General features: G+C 53.1%; 1 protein-coding gene across 3 annotated transcripts; it reads right to left on the bottom strand.

Annotated features, from left to right (window-relative positions):
* Positions 1-228: 228 nt before the first annotated feature.
* Positions 229-24,045, bottom strand: LOC105463958 (folylpolyglutamate synthase). Of its 3 annotated transcripts, none has more exons than XM_011711460.2 (15): positions 18,477-24,045; positions 9,031-9,159; positions 8,892-8,945; positions 8,744-8,808; positions 6,163-6,277; positions 5,964-6,041; positions 5,768-5,829; positions 5,564-5,666; positions 4,941-5,018; positions 4,555-4,702; positions 4,368-4,457; positions 3,419-3,569; positions 3,174-3,252; positions 2,270-2,336; positions 229-1,105 (listed from the first exon to the last, which is right to left on the bottom strand). In XM_011711460.2, the coding sequence occupies exons 1-15, from the start codon at positions 18,591-18,593 to the stop codon at positions 696-698; spliced, it is 1,746 nt and encodes a 581-aa protein (XP_011709762.1). In that variant the 5' UTR covers positions 18,594-24,045; the 3' UTR covers positions 229-695. The 3 variants fall into 3 exon arrangements, with proteins under 3 accessions (XP_011709762.1, XP_011709761.1, XP_070934468.1); XM_011711459.2 differs by lacking the exon at positions 18,477-24,045 and adding an exon at positions 10,364-10,538; XM_071078367.1 differs by lacking the exons at positions 5,964-6,041; positions 18,477-24,045 and adding an exon at positions 10,364-10,539.
* Between the last annotated feature and the right edge of the window lie 110 nt (positions 24,046-24,155).

Here is a 24,155-nt window from a genome sequence, read left to right as displayed (position 1 = left end):
CACCAGGTCTCTGCAAGGGGGTCTGCAGAAAGCACTGCCTGGCATATGGTCAACAGGCGTCAGTCCGGTCTTCTCATCTCACAGGCCACCTGTGGCGCACAGGGACGGAGGGACTTGTCCCAGGCCACACGGCCAGGCTTCCTCTACACCGCACAGGTCCCTGATCACCAGCAGCCCCTCTCTCCGCTGAGGGAGCAGGGGGTCAAGGGTCAGTCGAAGGCTTTGCCATTTCTTTAAAAAACAAAGTTAAAGGCTTTAATTCACTCCAGCCACCCACTGTCCTAGGGTGTCCCAGGCAGAGGCCTTCTCCCTTCCCAGAAGGCACTGGGAGGAGGAAATCTACCACCCAGCACATGGCAGGACCCAGGGCCTGGCCAGGCAGTGCACACAATACGCTGGGCCTGAGCCAGGAGGCAGGCAGGGTATGGGGGGGAAACAGGCTGAACGGCCAGGCCACTGCAACAGTGAGAGACCCAGGGAGCCCCTCGCTATCTCGGCCAGGAGGAAGGAGAGACCAAGGCACAGAGCCTTAGAAAAGAGGACATCCTCTCCTGGACTCCCATCCCAGAGCCCTGATCCCTAGGCCAGTCTAGACAGAACCAGGAAAGCAGAAAACAAAAGGCACCTAGTATGTAAGTTCATGGGGAGAACGCAGGCAGGTGTGGGAGGCTCCCACCTCCAACCCCGGGCCTCAGCTACTGGGACAGTGCAGGCTCCAGCAGCTTCAGGACACCACCCACCAGGTGCAGGCTGCCAGTGACCAGCACATGGATGGCAGCAGCCTCATGGAGTACACTGGCCCCACTGTGAGCCACAGGGTGGGTGAGGAGGCCCTTTGGGGGAGTGGGTGGCTGGAAGACAGGGTCTCGGCCTTGGCTGATCCATTGCAAGGCATGTGAAATACAGCTGAAGACGAGGGAGCTGGCGCTGCAGGTGTGGGGTGGGTGGGGCGCCAGCAGTAGGGATGTGGGCCCAGCAGGCTCTGGGCTGGGGGCGCTCCAGAGGTCTGGGCTGGCCTGCTCTTCGTCCAGGTGGTTCCAGTGCTGCTGGTGTTCCAGGCAGCGGAGCAGAACCTGGTCCAGTGTCACCGTGAAGTTCTGTTGGTCTGTGGAGCACAGAGACAGGCATGTCAGCGAAGAGGAGAGGGAGTAAGGGACAGGGGTGGAGAAAGGGGCTGGTGCACCGTGAGCACCTGTTTAGCACCAAGCCCTTTACATCATCAGGCCAGCAGTCTCGGCTCATGGTCTTCTCCATGGACACAATGAAGAAACTGCAGCTCAGGCAGGTTCAGTGACTTGCCTAAGGTCACGAGAGGCAGAGCCAGACACTCTGGCTCTACAGCTTTTGCTCACTAGGTATCATTTCCCCACCCTGGCCTCATTGTCTCCATCTATAAAATGGAAATCCAGCTGGGGACCATCACCAAGTGGGCATTTCTGGGGCTGCTGGTTAAAAATGCAGATTCCGGCCGGGCGCGGTGGCTCAAGCCTGTAATCCCAGCACTTTGGGAGGCCGAGACGGGCGGATCACGAGGTCAGGAGATCGAGACCATCCTGGCTAACACGGTGAAACCCCGTCTCTACTAAAAAATACAAAAAACTAGCCGGGCGAGGTGGCGGGTGCCTGTAGTCCCAGCTACTCGGGAGGCTGAGGCAGGAGAATGGCGTAAACCCGGGAGGCGGAGCTTGCAGTGAGCTGAGATCCGGCCACTGCACTCCAGCCTGGACCACAAAGCGAGACTCTGTCTCAAAAAAAAAAAAAAAAAAAAAAAAAAAATTAAATTAAAAAAATTTTTTTTGAGACGGAGTCTCGCTCTGTTGCCCAGGCTAGAGTGCAGTGGCGTGATCTTGGTTCACTGCCAGCTCCGCCTCCTGGGTTCACACCATTCTCCTGCCTCAGCCTCCCAAGTGGCTGGGACTACCGGCACCCGCCACCACGCCTGGCTAATTTTTTGTATTTATTTTTTAGTAAAGACAAGGTTTCACTGTGTTAGCCAGGATGGTCTCGATCTCCTGACCTCGTGATCCGCCCACCTCGGCCTCCCAAAGTACTGGGATTACAGGCATGAGCCACCGCGCCTGGGCAAAAATTTTTAAAAATAAAATTAAATAAAGTATACTTTGGTGTATAAAAGAGTATAAGTACACTAAAGTGTGCTTATACAGTAAAACAAATTTATTTTCTACCCCAAACCTCCAGTCTGGAAGCCCCCACTGCCTACCTCAGGGACCCCTGCCCATCCCCAGGGGCCATGCCTGTTACATCTCACCTGCATTGCCTGTGGATGACACCTCTGTCAGGTTGGGGCAGAAGACGGCATAGTCAAACTGGCACGGCTAGAAGGCCAAGGGAAAGACCTGGTGTCAGACCCCGGAAAGGATGTCCGCCGACTTCCACATGACCCCCTGAGCCCACATCTGGAGATGCAGCCTCCCTGACAACTAGAATGACGCTGTATAAACCCAGCCAAGGTACTTCAGCACCCTGCCCCCATCTGCCTCAGTATACCTTGCCTGGCCTGTGGCCTGAGCAGCGAAGCCCCAGCCTACTGTACAGATGGGGGAACCGAGGCCACAGGTCAAGAGGACTTGCTGAAGGTCACTCAGATAGTGAGGAGACCCCAAATCCAGGCTGGAAAAAGACTGTGGGTAAATGGGAGCGGTTCTGGATACAGCCTCAGCCTCCTGGTCTGTGAAATGGGAGATGATACCTAGGGGCCACTTCAGCCCTGACAGCTTGGGCAGCCTCAGTTTCCCCAAGCAGAGAAAGGCCCAGTGACTCCTTCAACCAAACTCGAGAAGCAGGTACCCTTAGCAGCAACCCAGTTTTATGGAGAGGCAAAGTGAGGCTCAGGGAAATGCCACCTCTCGCCCAGTCCAGGGTGATATGCTAGTGCCAAAGGGGCATGACAAGTGAGTCCAGAGTCTACGCCTTTAGCCACGACATGGCCCTCCTCGTAAGCCTGGACTTGAGTCTAGACACGCGGGGAAATGAGTAATGACCTATGACTGGACTCCCCGCGGCCCTGCGGCACCTGGCGGAACCAGCATATGCACCTCGTCACATCTAATCCTCAATACAACTCAGAGTGGCGACTGGCACCCCCCAGGGTCACACCGTCAGACCCAGGGCTTCAGGACTGCCTGCCGCCCACCCGCAAGTCGGCCCCTCACCTGCAGCAGTTTCAGCAAGGCCGCCGGGTCCCGGTCCCCGGTAGCATTGAAGAGCAAGACTCGAACCTCGGGCCCACTGCTGCAGGGGCGAGGAGCTGGGTCAGAGGGCGCCGCCCATTCTCCCAATCCCGTCCCCGCCCTTCCCCACGACCCCGCCCCTCCCCGTGGGCCCGCCCCGCCCTTCCCCAAGATCCCGCCACTTCCAGTGAGCCCGCCCAGGCCCCACCCCCATCCCTGCCCCTCACCCGCTCGGCCTCTCTCGGCCCTGCAGCGCCTGGCGGAACCAGCGCACGCAGGCCTGCACGCTGCTGGGGGTGTGCGCGCCGTCCAGGTACCAGGTAAGGGGCCCGCGCCGCAGCACCTGTGTCCGCCCCAGCCACTCCGTGTTCCGAAGCCCTGGGGTAGGGCAGCAAGGCAGTCCTCCAGGTTGTCTCCCATCCCCGTCCTCAACTCCGCACACACACTGCTGAGGCCAGTCTCCCCTGCAGGCTGCGCCCGCTCTCAACACTCTGAGGACCCCGGCAGCCCAGGAACTTCTTACTAGCACCAGTCAATGGCTCGGCCTTTTCGGCTGCCTCATCTGGTGGAATCTTTCAGGCAACTCTGAAAGGGTCTGCTATCATGTATGATTCCCGTTTGGCAGCGCGAGAGCCCTTAGCTGGGGCCGGGATGTGATGCGAGGTCGGCCTGTCTCCAGGACCTTGTCACTTGCCCCTGACAACAGGCGTGGCACACAGTGGGCCCACTATTTGCTGCAGGGGCTTAAAAGCATGAGCACCCGCTGGGTGCTGAAAGCTTTGGGGGAGGCAAGAAGCAGATGACTGGATCACCGTCCTCCAGAACCTCAGGGTCTGATAACAATGATAGTGACAGTGATAGCAGCTTCCACTGGCTGGCACTTTATCCCACATTGGCCAGGCCCTGCACTCAGCACCTTAGTGATGTCACCTCAGCGAATCCCCACCACAGCCCTTGGCAGTGGCTCCTATCATCATCCAGTTTGGCAGATGAGAAGACAGGCTCAGAAAGAGTTCATGAGCTCAAGGTCAGGGAGGTTTGCTGAATCCTTTCTCTTAAGCACCACTTCAGATTGTCTCTATCTCCCAAACAGAAAACCAAAAAAAAAAGAAAAAAACATCTGAAGGGGCACAGACACACGCAGTGGTCCCAGCTGGGCAGGAAGGTCCAACTCACCGAGCCGCATGTGGGATGTGGGCTGGAACACGGGTGCCAGGGGCAGCTGCCACAGGAGCCCCGGCCTGGATGCTTTCACCTCCCCAGCACCTGCGGGGTGTGTGAAACCAAGTGTGCCCAGGACCCTCCTAGGCAGGCTCCACAGGTGCCACCGACCTGCCTGCCCACTCAGCTGCCCGCCGCTCACCATGGTGGTCCTGCCGCTGCAGCCAGCAGTGGGCCAGTTGCAAGGCCAAGGCGGCATTGGACCGCTGGTGCTCCCCGTCCAGGCCCAGGGCCAGCGGCGGCCCCCCTTCCTCCAGGGCCTCCAGCGTCGGACACAGGTAGAGAGGACACTGGGGGAGACAGGCAGGGGCGTGTCAGCAGAGGCCCTCCCTGACCACATCAGCCCTCCCATCTCTCCCCTCCCCCAGCCACCAAGCCCTGCTCCCAGAACTGAGATGTGTTCCAACTGGCCCGGCAGCTTCCTCACTGCACAGATGAGCAGACTGAGGCCCCAGAGGATGCAGTGCCTCCTCAAACAGGAGGGACACACGCCCACCCTGCCGCTGCCCCCATTCCAATCAGACTTACTGAGATCTGCTGGGCTCGGTCCCTCAGCACTGCCAGGGGACCTTCAGGTTGGAGCACAGTGAAGGCAGGGACGCCTTGCTGTGGAGGGAACAAGGAGAGAGAAGGGGCTACCTAGCGTCCTCCACACTGCTATCTCTGGCCCCCACATCCCTGGGTCTGGGCTACCACTGGCTCTCATCCCTCATGTTTCTTCATTTCTGTTTTTTGAGAGGAAGTCTCACTCTGTCACCCAGGCTGAAGTGCAATGGCACAATCTCGGCTCACTACAACGTCTGCCTCCCGGGTTCGAGCGATTCTCCTGCCTCAGTCTCCCCAGTAGCTGGAACTACAGGCGTACACCACCACACCTGGCTAATTTTTGTATTTTTAGTAGAGACGGAGTTTCACCATATTGGTTAGGCTGGTCTCAAACTCCTGACCTCAGGTGATCCTCCTGCCTCAACCTCCCAAAGTGCTGGGATTGCAAGCATATAAGCCACCATGCCCAGCCATCCCTCATGTTTCAATGGGGAAACAGTCTGGACAGGAGACTCAACTTGTTCCAGTCACACAGTGAAGCCAGGATGAGAATGCAGACGCCCAGGCCTTCCATGTCTCTCCCGTCCCCCAATCTGCCTGGTCACCTTAAAGATGCCCCCTTTCTGCCATGCAATCTTCTCCACCGTGTCCCCCAGGAGGCTGGTGTGGTCGATGCCAAGAGAAGAGACGCCGCACACCACAGGCTTCCTGCAGAGGAGGAAAAGGCCATGAGGCCCTGCCGAGCCACCAGGCGGCAGGTGAGGCTGTGCTCCTGGCTGCCGCTCCTCGCCCCAAGCAACTGTGCTCACCTGATGATGTTGGTGCAGTCATAAGCCCCGCCAATGCCCACCTCCACCACTGCCAGGTCCACCTGCCAAAGACCAGAGGGCATGGCAGGGGGTATGAGGGTGCCCAGAGGCCACATGGAAGCAGGGAGCCCCCAGGCTTGCTGAGGTTCCTGTTCCCAAGGCCTCAGATGCAGGGTTCTAGGGAGAGGGCACACACCTTCTCTTGGAGGAAGACGTGGAAGGCCATGAGTGTCAGGAAGCGGAAGTAGGGGGGCATGGAAACACAGCTGCCATCCTGTGGCACAGGGACATGTCAGGGCCCAGAGCCCCTGCAGCCCCTCCTCTGGGGACATGGGGTGCTGGAACATGTAGCACCCCCAACCCCACCCACCCGCCAGCCCTCTTGCATGGGGCACCTTGGTCTCCTCCAGCCGGTGGTAGAGGCGCCAGAAGTACTTGGTGAAGAGCTCGGGACTGATGGGCTGCCCATTGATGCGGATCCGCTCCCGAACCTGCACCAGGTGGGGAGAGCTGCCGGGACAGCTGGGGTCGTCAGGACTCCCTTCCCGAGCATCCTGGCCTTCCCCCACCCTGCAGGGGCTGAGGCCACTGGCCTCGGTGCCTCGCCTCTCCTGTGTCCCTCGGTTTGTTCCTGGTACCCCATCCCCCCGGACTATCTGTAGCCCCCCCAGTCCTCCCCCTCTTCTATCTCCAGGTCTCTGCACCTGGCTCACCCTATTAACCACACTGGTCTCAACTAAGACAGCTCCTCCTCCTTTGGACCCTCACCCAGGCTGGTCTCGCACATCCAATGGTCCCATACCAGTCACTCTGCTGACATCTGTCCCACAATGCCATCTGTCTCACAGCTCTCAGAGACAAAGCCCACGAGCAACGTTCAAGCTGCAGCCCTGGGCTGGCCCTCAAGGCCACATGGGCCCAAGGTGAAGGCTAGGGTTTTTATCCCCAAAATGACTGTAGTTTTTATTTTTACTTATTTATTTTTCTTTATTTTTGAGACAGGGTCTTGCCCTGTCACCCAGGCTGGAGTGCAGTGGCACAATCTTGGCTCACTGAAACTTCCACCTCTCGGGTTCAAGTGATTCTCATGCCTCGGCCTCCCAAGTAGCTGAGACTACAGGTGCACACCACCACGCCTTGCTGATTTTTGTATTTTTAGTAGAGACAGGGTTAATGCCATGTTAGCCAGGCTGGTCTTGAACTCCTGGCCTCAAGTGATTTGCCCGCCTGGGCCTCCCAAAGTGCTGGGATTACAGGCATGAGCCACTGCGCCTGGCCCAAAAAATGATTTTAGAAGACAGGTTGGTGCCTTATGTTTCAATCCTCAAAGACACTCAGGTAGTAAGTCCTCCTCTCCATCTCTTTATTTGAACAAGAACTGTTTAGGGAAAACATATTGGCTTGAAATGACCTTAGGCAGCTGATTTCAGAAGTTCCTGGTGATGGGCTTAGGAGACATGCGTGACACAGGAAGAGTGATCCTGGTTCTACCTGGCCATCCTCTTGTGTAAGTCTAGACAAGTGAGACCAAGAGGGGGCGCTGTCTCCTGGGGAAAGCCACAGCAGAGACTGGTTGAGCAGAAGGGCTCCTATCTGCAGCCCGCCTGGGAGACTTTAACATGGATGGCACAAGCCACCCTTATCATTTAAGCCCTTGCAAGGCAATTTTCTCCTTACTCTAAAGATGTACTAATTGATAAATATCTCTATGTGATTTTAAAGTTATATAAGGACTTTACTTTTTTTTTTTTTTTTTGAGATGGAGTTTCACTCTTGTTGCCCGGGCTGGACTGCAATGGCGCCATCTCAGCTCATGGCAACCTCCGCCTCCCAGGTTCAAGCAATTCTCCTACCTCAGCCTCCGTAGTAGCTGGGATTACAGGCATTTGCCACCACGCCCGGCTAATTTTGTATTTTTAGTAGAGACGGGGTTTCTCCATGTTGGTCAGGCTGAACTCCCGACCTCAGGTGATCCACCCGCCTCGGCCTCCCAAAGTGCTGGGATTACAGGCGTGAGCCACCGCGCCCGGCATTTTTTTGTTTTTGTTTTTCTTTTTTTTTTTTAAATAGAGATGAAGTCTCCCTATGTTGCCCAGGCTGGTCTCAAACTCCTGAGCTCCAGTGATCCTCCCACCTTGGCCTCCCAAAGTGCTAGGATTACCGTTGTGAGCCAACACACCCAACTTGTACTTTAAGTTATTAAAGAGACCTCTGACCATCTGACTATTCCAGTCATGTATTTTTTTTTTTTTTAAAGACAGTGTCTTGCTCTGTCGCCCAGGCTGAAGTGCAATGGCGTGATCACCGCTAACTGCAGCCTTGACCTCCCCGGGCTCAGGTGATCCTCCCACATCAGCCGCCCAGAGTGCTGGGATTATAGGTGTGAGCCACTACACCCAGCCTCCTGCTACATATTTAGTTTATACATTAAAGTTGTTGCCCCTTTTCCAATTTTTTTTTTTTGTTATGAAAATTAAGGCCAGGCACAGTGGCTCACACCTGTAATCCCAGCACTTTAGGAGGCCGAGGTGGGCGGATCACTTGAGGTCAGGAGTTCAAGAACAGCCTGGCCAACATAGTGAAACCCCATCTCTACTAAAAATATAAAAATTAGCCTGGTGTGGTGGTGGGCGCCTGTAATCCAAGCTACTCGGGAGACCAAAGCAGGAGAATTGCTTGAACCCGGCAGGTGGGGGTTGCAGTGAGCCAAGATCGCGCCATTGTACTCCAGTCTGGGCGATAGAGTGAGACTCAGTCTCAAAAAAAAAAAAAAAAAAAAAAAAAAAAATTAAAGGTTGCCATAAACATGGGACAGTATGGTATGTGCACTGCATGTTTATTGAATGAATAAACATTGGGCAGAGAGACATGTAGCTGACCTCCTGGGGGTGACCCTGGTCCTGAAGCACTGGCTGGTTCCATAGCCCCCCAGGGTCCATTGGGACAGAGACACCACATCCCTCCACAACCCAGTACCTAAAGAATCCCGTTTTCAGGCCATAGCTTCGGAGGATACATTCTGTGAAGGCACAAGTGGAGCCCTTGAAAGAAAAGGGATTGTCTGGGCAGGCTCTACCCCACCAGCCACTTAATAGACCCCATACCCCTGGGTCCTGCCCCTCACCTTCCCCTTTGTCCCAGTGACGTGGATGATGTTCAGCCGGTCCAAGTCCTCCACCTGGGACAGACAGACAAGGTCCCCACCTCAGCTATGGGAATCACTAATGGGGGTGGGAGGTGGTCACTGGCTCTCTCTACCTTACCTGCAGCCCACTCCGTGCCAGGTACAGTTCCATGGCTTCCAGCTGTGTCTGGGGGTCACCCCGCTGGCGCTTCACCTGCTCCAGGTAGCCGGCATTGGTCTGCAGGGTATTAAGCATGCGCACGGCATCCTGGCAACCACAGTGCCCAGGTGGCAGGTTAAGGCTCACTCAGGGTCCATAGGCACAGAGACACCCAGCAGACCAGTGGCCAAGCCAGGGCAACAAGGCCAGTACCAGGCCTCCCTGCCGTGCCAGCCCCGTTACTTAGCCTGTAGGTTAAGCAACAGAGAGTATGGCATCTTTCCAGCTCTGGCAAATAGGGGAGCCTAGGGCAATTCAGCCCCACCCAGGGAGTGCCACACAAAGAAGATGGCATGACTAACGGGCTAGCCTTCCTTCCTGCCCAGGCTCCCCCGACTTTACTCCTGGGCCTTTGCCCTCATTCTCTCCAGTGGGGTCCATTGCTATATTGCTCCCTGCCAGGGCGGGGTCAGAACTACAGAAGGTTGGGGTATTTTAATTCTGGAGTTCCCCGAAGCTCTATCCCAACTTCATGACTCTGGGGTTCCACATTCCAACCCACAGAAGAGCAACTGAGAGGGAGGAGGGGTGTGCCGGGGGTCACTCAGCCAGGAAGGCAGGTAGGTACTGCTTCAGGAGGGTTCACAATGGAAGTGGGAGTGGGGGTGCTATTTCCTTCCCCTTAGGCCTCATATTCCGTGCCTCCCACCCTCAGGACCTCAAGGCTGGCTGGAGGCCCCACCTTCATCAAACCAGTGCCACCCGTTTGATTGGCATCAGGTTCTGGTCTAGGGCAACTGGCTCTTGACACAGCGCCCGCGGACATTTTCGGTTTTCCAGGTTCTGGGGCCCTCCACTACCCCTGATTCCTGCCTGTCCCCCAATTCCAGGCACTTGGATCCCCAGTCTTCTGAATCCTGGACACCCCACCCCCAGATCAATACTCCTGGATCTTTCAAGCCTGAATTCCTGAGTCTTTTCCCTCCCCTCTTTCCCCACTCCCACTGCCGGTTCAGACTCCGGGATCACTGGAACTCCAGCACCACCGCTGAGCCTCTGGGCTTCTGGATCCTAGCTCCAGCGACCCTTCCCACTCTCCAACCCGGGGCAGGGTCGCTAGAGTCTCCGAATTCCCAGACCCGGGCCCAACTTCCTGGTCCCTGTCCCCACCCCCAGGCTCCAGGATGTTCCGCCTCCCGAGTCCCCCAGTCCAGGGCTCCCGGTACCCTCTCGGCTAGCGGAGCCCGGATGTTCTGTGGCTCAGCGCAGGCCCACGTGTCGTCGCGCCCCGGCCCGCAGGCCCGCCTGATACCTGGTACTCCATGCTGGGCTCCTGCGGCACCGGCCACGCGCTCAAGCCCCGCTGCGCCGCGACCTGGGTCGTTACGCCGCGCGCAGACGCCGCTGCCAGGAATAGAGCGGCGCGCAGGTGGTTCCGCGCCCGCGACATAGCCCCGGCGACCTCGGCAGCGCGCTAGGCCCGGGCGGGAGACGCCCCGCCCCGCCCCGCCCCCCGCCAATCAGCGCAGCGCCGCCTCACCCCGCCCCCCGCCAATCAGCGCAGCACCGCCCCACCTGCCATCTATCAGCACCGCCCTAAACTCCCCCGAGCAGCCCTCGTGCGCCACTAAAAAGCCGCGCCTCCCGAGTGCACCATCCTGGTGAGGGGCAGGCCTCGGGACCATGTTTATGAGTGGCACGCTCCGGGGCGTCCCCTCCCTTAGCGGGCACGCACTCCTTTTGTCACCATCCTCCCAAGGACCCCGCAGCACGTCCCAAAATAGCCGGTCCGGGTCAGCAGCCCTCAGTCTCTGCTCCGAACAGGGATAGGATGACAGAGCTGCGGACACCTGAGACACCTCTAAACAGCTGCTGCTGTTTAGAGAATGGATTCGAGGGCCACCAGGGGATGGTGGGGCAGTAATCCTTCTTTTCTGTGAGTGAGGAGGATACCTATTTGTCGTCCTGAAGTTTTCAGAGCTTTCTCCCATCTATTAGCTTCTTGGCCCCACCTGCTAGCATGAGAAAGTTGCATAGTGAAATCCTTTTGACAGCTGAGACCCAGAACCCGGGAGGGAGGAGGAAGCTGCAAACAACCCACTGCGGATAATCAGTCTGATAAAAGGCAGTCCTTCACATGACCGTTGGAGTTTCCGTACCTCCTTCCCCTCTCCCTCTTCCCAGCGTTGGGAGAAAATATTTATGAGAAATTGTTTGATTTCGAAATAAGCAAGTGATGTTTTGGGAAGAGTCTGTCATTGGCTGGACTTCTGCTCTTCACACACTGCTGGAGTGTCCCGACCCTGGCCCCGTGGGAGATAGAGAATTTCTTCCCTCTCTTGGGTTCCTTATTTTTAGTCATTGAAACTTTCTCTATACATATGCATGCATATAGTTTAATAACTGCATAAACATAATCAAGAGACTGGACGCAGTGGCTCACATCTGTAATGCCAGCACTTTGGGAGTCCACAGTGGGCAGATCATGAGGTGAGGAGTTCGAGACCAGCCTGGCCAAGATGGTGAAACACCATGTCGACTAAAAATACAAAAATTAGCCGGGTGTAGTAGCAGGTGCCTGTAATCCCAGCTACTGGGGAGGTTGAGGCAGGAGACTTGCTTGAACCTGGGAAGTGGAGGTTGCAGTGAGCTGAGATCACACCACTGCACTCCAGCCTGGGTGACAGAGCAAGACTTTGTCTTGGAAAAAAATAAATCATGAGGCTTTAAATATTTTTATTTTGCTTACTCCCTTCCCCCTCCCCCCATACACACACAAACAGTTCCTCCTCTGGCAATCCTGTTGACAACTATATGTCCCACAGTTTTCTATGCTTATGAAACCAGACACACCTAGACATCTATAGGGTCTTGCCAATGCAGGTGACAATGTTTTTTGCATCTTAGCTTTTCAAAAATTTTTATTTTTAGAGACAGGGTCCCAATCTATAACTCAAGTTGGAGTGCAGTGGTACAATCATAGCTCAATGCAGCCTTAAACTCCTGCCCTCAAGCAGTCCTCTCACCTGGGCCTACCAAAGTGCTGGGGTCACGGGCATGAGTCACCATGCCTGGCTGCAACTTAACTTTCTTACTCAATGACAAGCTTATTATTTTCTAAGACATTTACTTAACTTTTTTTTTTTTTTCAGATGGAGAAAACACTTTTTTTTTTTTTTTTTAGATGGAGTCTTGCTCTGTCACCCAGGCTGGAGTGCAGTGGCGCCATCTTGGCTCACTGCAACCTCCGCCTCCCAGGTTCAAGCAATTCTCCTGCCTCAACCTCCCAAGTAGCTGGGACTACAGGTGCGTGCCATCACACCCGGCTAATTTTTGTATTTTTAGTAGAGATGGAATTTCGCCATGTTGGCCCGGCTGGTCTTGAACTCCTGACCTCAGGTGATCCACCCACATCGGCCTCCCAAAGTGCTGGGATTACAGGCTTGAGCCACCATACCCAGCCCTTCACAAACACTTTTAGTACGTCTCCAGATTCAGACACTGCTGTAAACACTTCTGACACAGTTGCTCATTTAATCTTCATCACAAACCCATGAAATAGGTACTAATATTATCATATAGGCCCAAAGGAGTAAAAGCATATGCTCAAGTCACAAAACCAAGATTTGACGTCTGGCCCCAGAGTCCTTATTCTTAGCCTCTGCACCTCCTTCCCTGTCTCCCCAGGGGCACGGCTAATTCGGTGTCTTTAATGGCCGTGTGGCCTTCCCGGGAGCATCCTGGATTCACCTATGGAAAGGCATTCATTCTGCCTTCAGTGTTTTGCTGCTATGGATATGCGTTTACATCGAAGGGATTAATTTCTGTGAGTTGAATTGCATGGAGGGGTCGGGTTGGCTCCAGGGATGTTTGCAATCCTTTTCCCCAATGCTGCTGTAGTCTTGGCATCCCAGCAGCTGTGTGTGAAGGAGGCACCCCTCTCCCAGGATGTCCCCAGACCACAGGGTGCAGAGAACCATCTCAGTGTTTCTCATTCCCCAGCTGCAGTGAACTTGAGCATCTTCCCATGCATTTATTTCAGTGAACTGCCTAACCCATCCTTGGCCCATTTTTCTAATGTCTGATGAGCTTCTTCATGTCAGTTATAATAGGCCTTTGTGGGCTGCACGCAGTGGCTCCCACCTGTAATCCTAGCACTTTGGGAGACTGAGGCAGGAAGACTGTTGGAAGCCTAGAGTTCTAGATCAGCCTAGGCAACATGGTGAAACCCCCTTCTCTTCAAAAAGCAAAAATTGCTGGGCATGCTGGTGCACATCTCTAGTCCCAGTTATTTGGAGGCTGAGGCAGGAGGATTTTTTTTTTTTTTTTTTTTTTTTGAGACAGAGTCTCACTCTGTTGCCCAGGGTGAAGTGCAGTGGTGCAATCTCGGCTCACTGCAACATCTGCCTCCTGGGTTCAAGCAATTCTCCTGCCTCAGCTTCCCGAGTAGCTGGGAATACAGGCGCCTGCCACCATCCCCAGCTAATTTTTGTATTTTTAGTAGAGATGGGGTTTCACCATGTTGGGCAGACTGGTCTGAAACTCCTGACCTCAGGTGATCACCCGCCTTGCCCTCCCTAAGTGCTGGGATTACAGGCGTGAGCTACTGCGCCCAGTCAAGATGGATAATTTGAGCCCAGGAGTTCGAGGCTGCAGTGAGCTATGATAGCACCACTGTACTCCAGCCTGGGTGACGTAGTGAGACCCCCATCTTTTTAAATAAATAAATCAAATGCTTAAAACATTTTTTTAACAAAAGGCACTTTGTGTAGTACTCATATTATCTCTCAGTTTCTGTCCTCTGTAGGGCAAGTATTTTTTCCAGATCTACTATTGGTGGCCTCAGTGGACTCATCTGTAAGAGGTGGCATAGGTGCTCTAAGCCATTCCTCCAAGAATGAGATCTCAGAGCTGGACTCCCTCCTCCAGTGTAAGGTGGAAAGCTTGTCCACATTGGTGAAAAAAACACTTTTTCTTATGTTTTCTTTTAAAATTCTAATTTTTTTTTTTTTTTTTTTTTTTTTTTTTTTTTGAGACGGAGTCTCGCTCTGTCGCCCAGGCTGGAGTGCAGTGGCGCGATCTCGGCTCACTGCAAGCTCCGCCTCCTGGGTTTACGCCATTCTCCTGCCTCAGCCTCCTGAGTAGCTGGGACTACAGGCGCCCACAACCGCGCCCGGCTAATTTTTTGTATTTTTAGTAGAGACGGGGTTTCACCGTGGTCTCGATCTCCTGACCTTGTGATCCGCCCGCCTCGGCCTCCCAAAGTGCTGGGATTACAGGCGTGAGCCACCGCGCCCGGCCTAAAATTCTAATATTTTTTTGGATAATATATCATTCAAATAGTTCAAAGACTGGCTGGGCGCGGCCATTCCCAGCACTTTGGGAGGCCAAGGCGGGTGGATCACTTGAGGTCAGGAGTTCGAGACCAACCCGGGCAACATGACGAAACCCTGTCTTTACTAAAAATGCAAAAAGTAGCCAAGCTTGGTGATGCACGCCTGTAATCCCAGCTACTTGGGAGGCTGAGGCACAAGAATCACTTGAACCTGGGAAGCGGAGATTGCAGTGAGACGAGACTGCATCACTGCATTCCAGCCTGGGTGAAAGAGCAAGACTCTGTCTCAAAACAAACAAAAAACAACAAATAGTTAAAGGGTCAAAACGGTGTACAGTAAAAAGCCTCCCTCTCTGGGAGCCCAGATTCCAGCACCCTAATCTTCCCTCCTCGAAGCAGTCAATGTTACCAGTTTCTTGTCACCTTTCCAGAGATAGGTATTTACTAGCAAATACAAATATATATTGATTTCCCTTTTATACTCACAGATAGCAGCAGACTGCAAGGCAAGCCTGCTTTGTACTTTCACCATGTCCTTTTTAAACCAGGGCCCTATTCTGGGCTGTGTCAGTACATAAGGGCCATTCCGTTGGCGAATTTGTTTTGAAGCTGTGTGTAGTACTCCATGGTGTGGAAATACTACTGTGTACTCAGCCTGTTGCCTACTGATGGACATTTGGGTTGTTTCCAGTATTGTGCTATCACAAGTAATGGATAACAGTTTACCCAAGCTACAGTGGGTAACATTTTACCTTCATCATTTCTTCCTTGTGTGGCATATCTCATGGACAAATTCCAAGAAGTGCAATTGCTGGGTCAAAGGTGACCTGCACTTGACTTTTTTTTTTTTTTTTTCCGGAGACGGAGTCTCACTCTATCGCCCAGGCCAAAGTGCAGTGGTGCGATCTCGGCTCACTGCAACCTCCGCCTCCCAGGTTCAAGCAATTCTCCTGCCTCAGCCTCTCGAGTAGTTATTACAGGTGTGCGTCAGCACGCCTGGCTAATTTTTGCATTTTTAGTAGAGACAGGGTTTCACCCTGTTGGGCAGGCTGATCTTGAACTCCTGACCTGGTGATCCACCCACCTTGGCCTCCCGAAGTGCTGGGATTACAGGTGTGAGCCACCGCACCCAGCTGACATTTTTATACACATGGCCACGTTGTCCCCCAGAAGGATTCAAGTTTCTCCTACTTCAGCAGTGCATGAGCCAGGATTTCCTCACATCTTCAGCAACACAGCCAGCTTTGATCCTTGCCAAATGTAAGGTGGAAAAATGGATTCTCTGAGTAGTTATCATTTACATTTATTTTATCGTGAAGAAGGCTGAGCACTTTTTTGGGTTTAACAGTCGTCTGTGGCCGGGCATGGTGGCTCATGCCTGTAAGTAATCACAGTACTTTGGGAGGCTGAGGCGGTGGATCACCTCACGTTCAACATCAGTCAACATGGTGAAACCCTGTCTCTACTAAAAATACAAAAGTTAGCTAGGTGTGGTGGCACCTGCCTGCAATCCCAGTTACTTGGGAGGCTGAGGCAGAAGAATCGTTTGAACCTGGGAGGTGGAAGCCGCAGTGAGCCAAGATCGCGCCACTGCACTCCAGTGTGAGGGACAGCAAGACTCCACCTCAAAAAAAAAAAAAAAAAAAAAAAAAAAGCTGGCCGGGCGTGGTGGCTCACACCTGCAATCCCAGCTCTTTAGGAGGCCGAGGCGGGTGGATCATGAGGTGAGGAGTTCAAGACCAGCCTGACCAGCATGGTGAAACCCCATCTGTACTAAAAATACAAAAATTAGCCAGGCGTGGTGGTGTGTGCCAGTAATCCTAGCTACTAGGGAGTCTGAGGCAGGGGAATCGCTTAAACCTGGGAGGCAGAGGTTGCAATGAGTCCAGATGACACCACTGTACTTCAGCCTGGGCAACAGAGTAAGACTCTGTCTCAAAAAAAAAAAAAAAAAAGAGCTGTTTTGTTTCTTTTACAGCCCACTCACCTCCTTTGTGGCTTTTTATTTGAAAAGCCACAAATATTTATAGAAGGAACTAGAAGAAAGTATAAAGGGAAAAATCAAAGGGATCTTCATCACGCAGCTGGAGAGGGAACTGCCGTTGGCCTTTTGGTGCTCACGAAGGCATTGCGTTCTCTCTTTCCAGGAACAACAACAGAAACACAGCCATTGTTGGAGAGAAAACAAACGGGGCAGGGGAACCAGTAAGTGGGCCGGTGCACACTCACGTGGGCAGATCTGCAGGTGCGTGTGGAGGGAAGGAGGGGCTGGGGTAGGAGCAGACTGAGGAACTCTGCCTTAACCCCCACCTTCCCACAGGGAAACGATGTCCTTCATTCACTTACTCATTGGGAAGAAATTATCTCTGCCAGACCCTGGGCTAGATGCTGGGGTCACTGTAGAGAACAGAAGACAAGGTACTGCTCACAGAGCACCCAGACCCGGGGGTGAGAGGGCAGCAAAGAAATTCACAAAGGAATATACAGATTTACAAACCCCGATCAGGTCAGAGGGTAACCACTGCAGAGTGGCAGGCTGAGGCTGAGAGAGACAGAGAGAGCTGGGGCCTCAGATCTGCCTGGGATACTACACTCTCTCCTGCCCCGTCACACACTCAGGATTAATAACACCCACAAGTTCACTGTGGCCTGGTCCCTGCCTACCTCTGGACTCATCCCCCACTTACAGGGCAGAGTCCCTGCCAGCTGGCAAGGACTTCAGCCATTGGCCTTGGCTTCTCCTACCTGCAAGCTTTTGCTTGTGATGTTTGCCTCTGCTGAAACACCCTTGCCTTGTTTTTGTCCTCTTTCCCTTTTTGGGGTGGGTTGTTTTTTGTTAACATTTATTAAGTAAGCACTAGGCTGGGAGCAGTGGCTCACGCCTACAATCCCAGCACTTTGGGAAGCCACGGTGGTGCAATCGCTTGAGGCCAGGAGTTTCAGAACAGCCTGGCCACAACGGTGAAATCCCATCTCTACTAAAATTACAAAAATTAGCTGGGTGTGGTGACACACTCCAGTAGCCCCACTACTTGGGAGGCTGAGGCAGGAGAATCCCTTGAACCAGGGAGGTGAGCCGAGATGGCGACACTGCACTACAGCCTGGGTGACAGAGAGACAGAGTAAGACACTACCTCAAAACAAACATTTATTAAGCACTTATCCCTGTATTTGGCACCTGAAATCTCATGAAAATTGTGTGAATTACAGATGATCCCTATTTTACAGGTGGAAAAATGAAAGTTCAGAGAGGTTAATCAACTCACCCAGAGTGATACAGCAGGCACAGGGACGTGCCAGAGCCCACTTAAACCCAGATTACTGACTTTAATGTTGGTCCTTGCACCTCACCACCACCTGTCTGGTCACCCTGGCCTTCTCTGCTGTCGAACTGCTGTGTGACCATGGGCAAGACATTTCCCTCTCTGATCCTGTCTGACCCTCAGTCTCCTCTTTAAGAGAGTGAGGATTTTTTTTTTTTTTTTTTGAGAGTCTCACTCTGTTGCCCAGGCTGGAGTGCAGAGACCCGATCTCAGCTCACTGCAACCTCCACATTCCAGGTTCAAGAGATTCTCCTGCCTCAGCCTCCATAGTAGTTGGAATTACAGACATGCGCCACCATGCCCAGCTTTTTTTTTCAGAGACGGAGCCTTGCTCTGTCACCCAGGCTGGAGTGCAGTGGCGTGATCTCGGCTCACCGCAACCTCTGCCTCCCAGGTTCAAGTGATTCTCCTGCCTCAGCCTCCCAAGTAACTGGGACTACAGGTGCCCACCATCGCGCCTGGCTGATTTTTGTATTTTTAGTGGAGGCAGGGCTTCGTCATCTTAGCCAGGCTGGTCTCGAACTCCCGACTTCATGATCCACCCACCTCGGCCTCCCCAAGTGCTGGGATTACAGGCATGAGACACCGCGCCCGGCCGTCTTACCAATTTTCAGAGGGAAAAAACGTAGAATTTTTTTTCAATTTGTTCTCACTCTTTAAGCATGCTGGGTGCTGAGGTTAGCCCTGTGAGGGGCTGGCAGCATCACCCCCAAGAAACGGAGGCGTAGAAAGGAAAGGCCACCTTCCTGGTCGCCGGCTTCTCCTACCTGGAAGGAGGCAGTTTTAGCTGAGGAAGGTTGTCTGGATGGGCCCTCCATGGTTCCTTCCCACCAGAACTTCTCAGCCACTGGCAAGGAGGCAGCCAGGGACCTGGCACCTCTCATCCCTTGGTCTCCTGCTCCCCTTCTGGGTAGGGCACGAAGTGACACACACGTGTGGGCATCTCTGCCAAGCCACCTCTACCCAGGATTTAGCTGGAGTTGTGAGGCTCGTTGACCCAGAGAACGTGATTTGGGGAGATGCCAAGGCCTCCCCTCCCCTGATGGGACTGGGGGAAGAGGTTCTGGTCTCTCCAGTGTACAGGGAGAAAGGTTTTACCTGATAGGTTCCTGCCCTCATCCTAGGATCAGCCCAGGGACTTAGCTTCCCTAGCGGGTTTCTGGAGTGGAGCGTGGGACTGGTCAGAACCTCACCGTGAGTTAAATAACAACTAGGTAGAGGTTAAAGGTAAGCACGCAGGCAGGCAGGCAGATGGGAGGCGAGGGGGCTATGCTTGGGAGGGCTTCCAGACCTTGGGGCTGGCTTTATCTGGCCTCCTCCAGGCCTCCTTATCCCAGCCCACCCACCTTACAGTTAGGGCCCGTTTTGCCCTTGCCCTGCCAGCGTGAGATCCTGGCCAGGGAGAGGAGTACACAAAGGACAGGGTGGACACGGGACACGCTTAAGAGTCCAAGTCTGCTGGAGGAAGAGGCTCTGTTTCAGCAAATCACTTGGGCAAAAAGAAGCCAGGTAGCCAGGAGTGGTGGCAGGCGTCCTTAATCCCAGCCATTCGGGAGGCTGAGGCAGAAAATCGCTTGACCCCAGGAGGAGGAGGTTGTAGTGAGCCAAGATCGAGCCACTGTGATCCAGCCTGGGCAACAGAGCCAGAGTCTGTCTTAAAAAAATAAGCCAGACGCGGTAGCTCACGCCTATAATCCCAGCACTTCAGGAGGCTGAGGTGGGCAGATCACAAGGTCAAGAAATCGAGACCATGCTGGCTAACACGGTGAAACCCCGTCTCTATCAAAAATACAAAATAGGCTGGGCGCGGTGGCTCAAGCCTGTAATCCCAGCACTTTGGGAGGCCGAGGCGGGCGGATCACGAGGTCAGGAGATCGAGACCATCCTGGCTAACCCGATGAAACTCCGTCTCTACTAAAAACAATGCACAAAACTAGCCGGGCGAGGTGGCGGGTGCCTGTAGTCCCAGCTACTCGGGAGGCTGAGGCAGGAGAATGGCATGAACCCGGGAGGCAGAGCTTGCAGCGAGCTGAGATGGCGCCACTGCACTCCAGCCTGGGGGACAGAGCGAGACTCCGTCTCAAAAAAATTCAAAATAGCCTGCCATGGTGGCAGGCGCCTGTAGTCCCAGCCACTCGGGAGGCTGAGGCAGAATGGTGTGAACCCGGGAGGCAGAGCTTGCAGAGTCAAGATTGCGCCACTGCACTCCAGTCTGGGTGAGAGAGAGACTCCATCTCAAAAGTAATAATAGGCAGGGCGCGGTGGCTCACGCCTGTAATCCCAACACTTTGGGAGGCCGAGGCGGGTGGATCATCTGAGGTCCAAAGTTTGAGACCAGACTGACCAACATGGAGAAACCCTGTCTCTACTAAAAATACAAAATTAGCCAGGCGTGGTGGCGTATGCCTGTAATCCCAGCTACTCAGAAAGGCTGAGGCAGAATAGCCTGAATTCCGGGAGGCGGAGGTTGTAGTGAGCCGAGATGGTTCCATTGCACTCCAGCCTGGGCAATAAAAGTGAAACTCTATCTCAAAAAAAAAAAATAATAATAATAATAATGATAATAATAAAAAAATAATTCTATTGAGGTGAAGGGTTAAGTTGTAACATACTTGATTCTCTCAGCCCTTTTTGGCTGTTTTACTATAGTCCCTATTTTGATGTTTATGCTAATATTTGTGGAAAAAGGTCTTGTATTTGCTGCATTATAATGACATCAGTACTTCCTTAGCTGGTTTAAGTACAAATGAATAAAACCATTTTTCCTTTAAAAAAAAAAAAAAAAAAACACCAGGATTGACTCCAGGCTCTTAAACAAAAGGCCAGGACACAGAATTCAGTCCCCCTGCAGGGTGACATCCCGAGTTCATCCCCATGAGCTGGTGAAGGCCTTTCCCATCTGCACAGCCTCCTTGGCCATGTGTTCACTGCACTTGCTCCACTGTATCCCAGAGACTCACACGTGCCAGGTGCTATCTAGGTGCCAGAAACATGGTAAAAGCCCCACAGGGCCCTGCCCTCTGGGAGCCTTTATTCCAGTCCACATACCTCCCTCCACAGGTGGAAACAGCACCCATGTCACACCGGAGCTTGAGGCCAAAGCTAGAGAACCCTCGCCTGACTGGCCAGTCCCTGTTCCTCCCTGGGGTAGACTGGGGAAGGGGGTGAGGACGAGCTCCGGTCAGCAGCTCCAGGGTTTGGCGCCTGTCTTGGTTGTTTTAAAATGTAGCTTAATTGGCTGGGCACAGTGGCTCACACCAGTAATCCCAGCACTTTGGGAGGCCAAGGTGGGAGGATCCCTTGAGCTGAGGAGCTGGAGACCAGCCTAGGCAACAAAGCAAGACCCCATCTCTAAAAGATATGTTTTTAAAAATGTTTAAAAATGAAAAGATGGCTTAATTGCATAACAAATGTATTAGTTAACCAACTATGAGGAAACACCGAAACATAAAGAACCACACACTCTGTACAAAGCTCCCCAAAGGCTTCCCAGCCCTGGGCACTTGTACCCACACCCCCGCCCCAAAAAGCCTCGATTTCTGCTTCCACGTCACGCTGACCCCTCAGCTACCCCCGACTCTTCCCCTTACCCCATTTTATTGTTTTCCATGGAACTCAATCAAACCAGTTTGGACCTACTGGAAGGCGAGCTCCACTGGGGTGGGGGTGGGCCACCGTTTCCAGCTGTATTAAGTCCCGAACAGCACGGCCCTTGGAAGACGCACCTAGTAAGTATGCTCAATGAATGAATGAGACCAGAAAAATTGCAGTGAGGGTTCAATGACATAAAGACTATCATTGTGTAATTGCTCTTAAAAAATTCCTGTAAGTGGAATTGCTGAGTCACAGAATATGAACCTTTTAGAGAAGCTTCTTATCCTTCAAAGAAAATACAGTTAGGCCAGCCCTGTGAGTTTTCCCACTCAATTCCTACTGACTGCTGTCAGGACACCTCACAATAGCTTTAATTTGGATTTTTCTTTTTTTTTGATAAGTCTCGCTCTGTCACCCAGGCTGGCAAGCAGTGGTGCCATCTCAGCTCACTGCAACCTCTCTCTGCCTCCTGGGTTCAAGCGATTCTCCCACCTCTGCCTCCCAAGTAGCTGGGATTACAGGCAGGTGCCACCAGACCCAGCTAATTTTTTTACTTTTAGTAGAGATGGGGTTTTGCCATATTGGCCAGGCTGGTCTCAAACTCCTGTCCTCAGGTATCCACCTCAGCCTCCCAATGTTGCGGTTTACAGGCCTGAGTCACTGCACCCAGCCCTGATTTGGATTTTTTTTTTTTTTTTTGAGACAGAGTCTCGCTCTGTCGCCAGGCTGGAATGCAGTGGCAAAATCTCAGCTCACTGTAACCTCCGCCTCCTTAGTTCAAGTGATTCTCCTGCCTCAGCCTCCTGAGTAGCTGGGACTACAGGGATGCACCACCATGCCCAGCTAATTTTTTTTTTTTTTGAGACACAGTCTCGCTGTGTTACCCAGGCTAGAGTACAGTGGTTCGATCTTGCCTCACTGCAACCTGTGCCTCCTCGCCTGGGTTCCAGCAATTCTCCTGCCTCAGCCTCCCACATAGCTCGGACTATAGGCGCACACCCAGCTAAGTTTTGTATTTTTAGTAGAGATGGGGTTTCACAATTTTGGTCAGGCTGGTCTTGAACTCCTGACCTCGTGACCTGCCCGCCTCGGCCTCCCAAAGGGCTGGGATTATAGGCGTGAGCCACTGCGCCCAGCCGATTTGGATTTGACTACTAGTTATACTGGGTTGAAGTGTGCCCCCTGAATTCATGTCCTCTCCAAACCTCAGAATATGACCTTATTTGGAAAGAGGGTCTTTGCAGATGTAATCGGTTAAGATGAGGTCACACTGGGTCAAGGTGGCCCCTAAATTCAGACTGGTGTCCACATATGACAGACACATAGGCCGGGCGTGGTGACTCATGCCTATAATCCCAGCACTTGGGGAGGCTGAGGCAGGTGGATCACCTGAGGTCAGGAGTTCAAGACCAGCCTGGCCAACATGGTGAAACCCTGTCTCTACTAAAAATACAAAAATTAGCCAGGCATGGTGGCAGGCGCCTGTAATCTCACCTACTAGGGAGGCTGAGGCAGGCGAATTGCTTGAACCCAGGAGGTGGAGGTTGCAGTGAGCCAAGATCATGCCATTGCACTCCAGCCTGGGCAACAAGAGCGAAACTCCACCTCAAAAAAAAAAAAAAAAAAAAAAGACACAGAGGGAAGAATGCCATGTGAACACAGGCAGAGACCGGAGCGACACATCTACAAGCCTAAGGGATGCAAGGACTGCCAGCAGTCACCAGGAGTCTCAGTAAGGATTCTCTCTCCCTCAGATCCTCCCGAAGGAGCCGACCCTGCCACCAATAACTTTGGAACAGAATAAACGTGTTACTTTAAGCTAGCATGCTTGTAGCAATTAGTTATAGCAGTCTCAGGAAAACAAATACACCAATCAGGAATTTTTTCCTTGGCTGGACGTGCTGGCTCACACCTGTAATCCCAGCACTTTGGGAGGCTGAGGTGGGCGGATCACTTGAGGTCAGGAGTCGAGACCAGCCTGGCCAAGATGGCAAAACCCCATCTCTACTAAAAATACAAAAATTAACTGGGCGTGGTGGTGGGTGCCTGTAGTCCCAGCTACTCAGGAGGCTGAGGCAGGAGAATCGCTTGAACCCGGGAGGCAGAAGTTGCAGTGAGCCGAGATCACGCCACTGCACTTCAGCCTGGGCAACTGAGTGAGACTCTGTCTCAAAAAAAAAAAAAAAAAATTTTTTTCTTTCACTGGCCTTTTGTGTTGTGGTCTGGGTCAGTTTCTGTAAATGGACAGTTCAGGTCAAAGGTTTTGCCAACCTTCCTTCCTGGCCCCACTTCAAGGTCTCTGCCCGTAAGAGGATGTAGGAAATTGACCTCCAGAATGTCTCTTCCCAACTTCAGGCTCACAGAAAACATGCCCGCCAGAATGTTCCGCTCCTCAGAGGGTCCCAGGTATTCTACCTTCAGCCTGTATTTTTCTCCCACACACTCCCCACCCCTGTTCAAACTATTGCCACCTTCCAAGACCCCTGTGATCCCTCCACCCTCTGCACACTTTCTCCGGCCTGCCCCACGCCCTCTACCCAGCAGCCTGAGGGACCATCCTTCTCAGGTGACAGATCAAATTGTCACTCCAGTGATCTGCCCAGCTGGGTCACCACTGCAGCCACAGCAGCTCGCAGCAGGTCCTCGCCAATTCCCTCACCAGGGACATGAGATGCGTTCTGGAAGGCACCCAAGAGGAAAAACAGACAAAGGTCCTTTGCAATTATGTAAGAGAACAGGAACTGAGATAAAAGAGTCAAGACCTCCAGTGACTTCACAATCAAGTCCCAATGGTCAGGCCCAACCTGCTGACTGTGGGGGAAGAGTTGGTGGCATGTGCGCAGAACAAAACA

Source organism: Macaca nemestrina, chromosome 14, assembly GCF_043159975.1.
Source record: "Macaca nemestrina isolate mMacNem1 chromosome 14, mMacNem.hap1, whole genome shotgun sequence".
NCBI classification, from domain to species: Eukaryota; Metazoa; Chordata; class Mammalia; order Primates; family Cercopithecidae; genus Macaca; species Macaca nemestrina.
The sequence above is the reverse complement of the archived record's forward strand: the minus strand, read 5'-3'. Positions and strand labels throughout refer to the sequence as shown.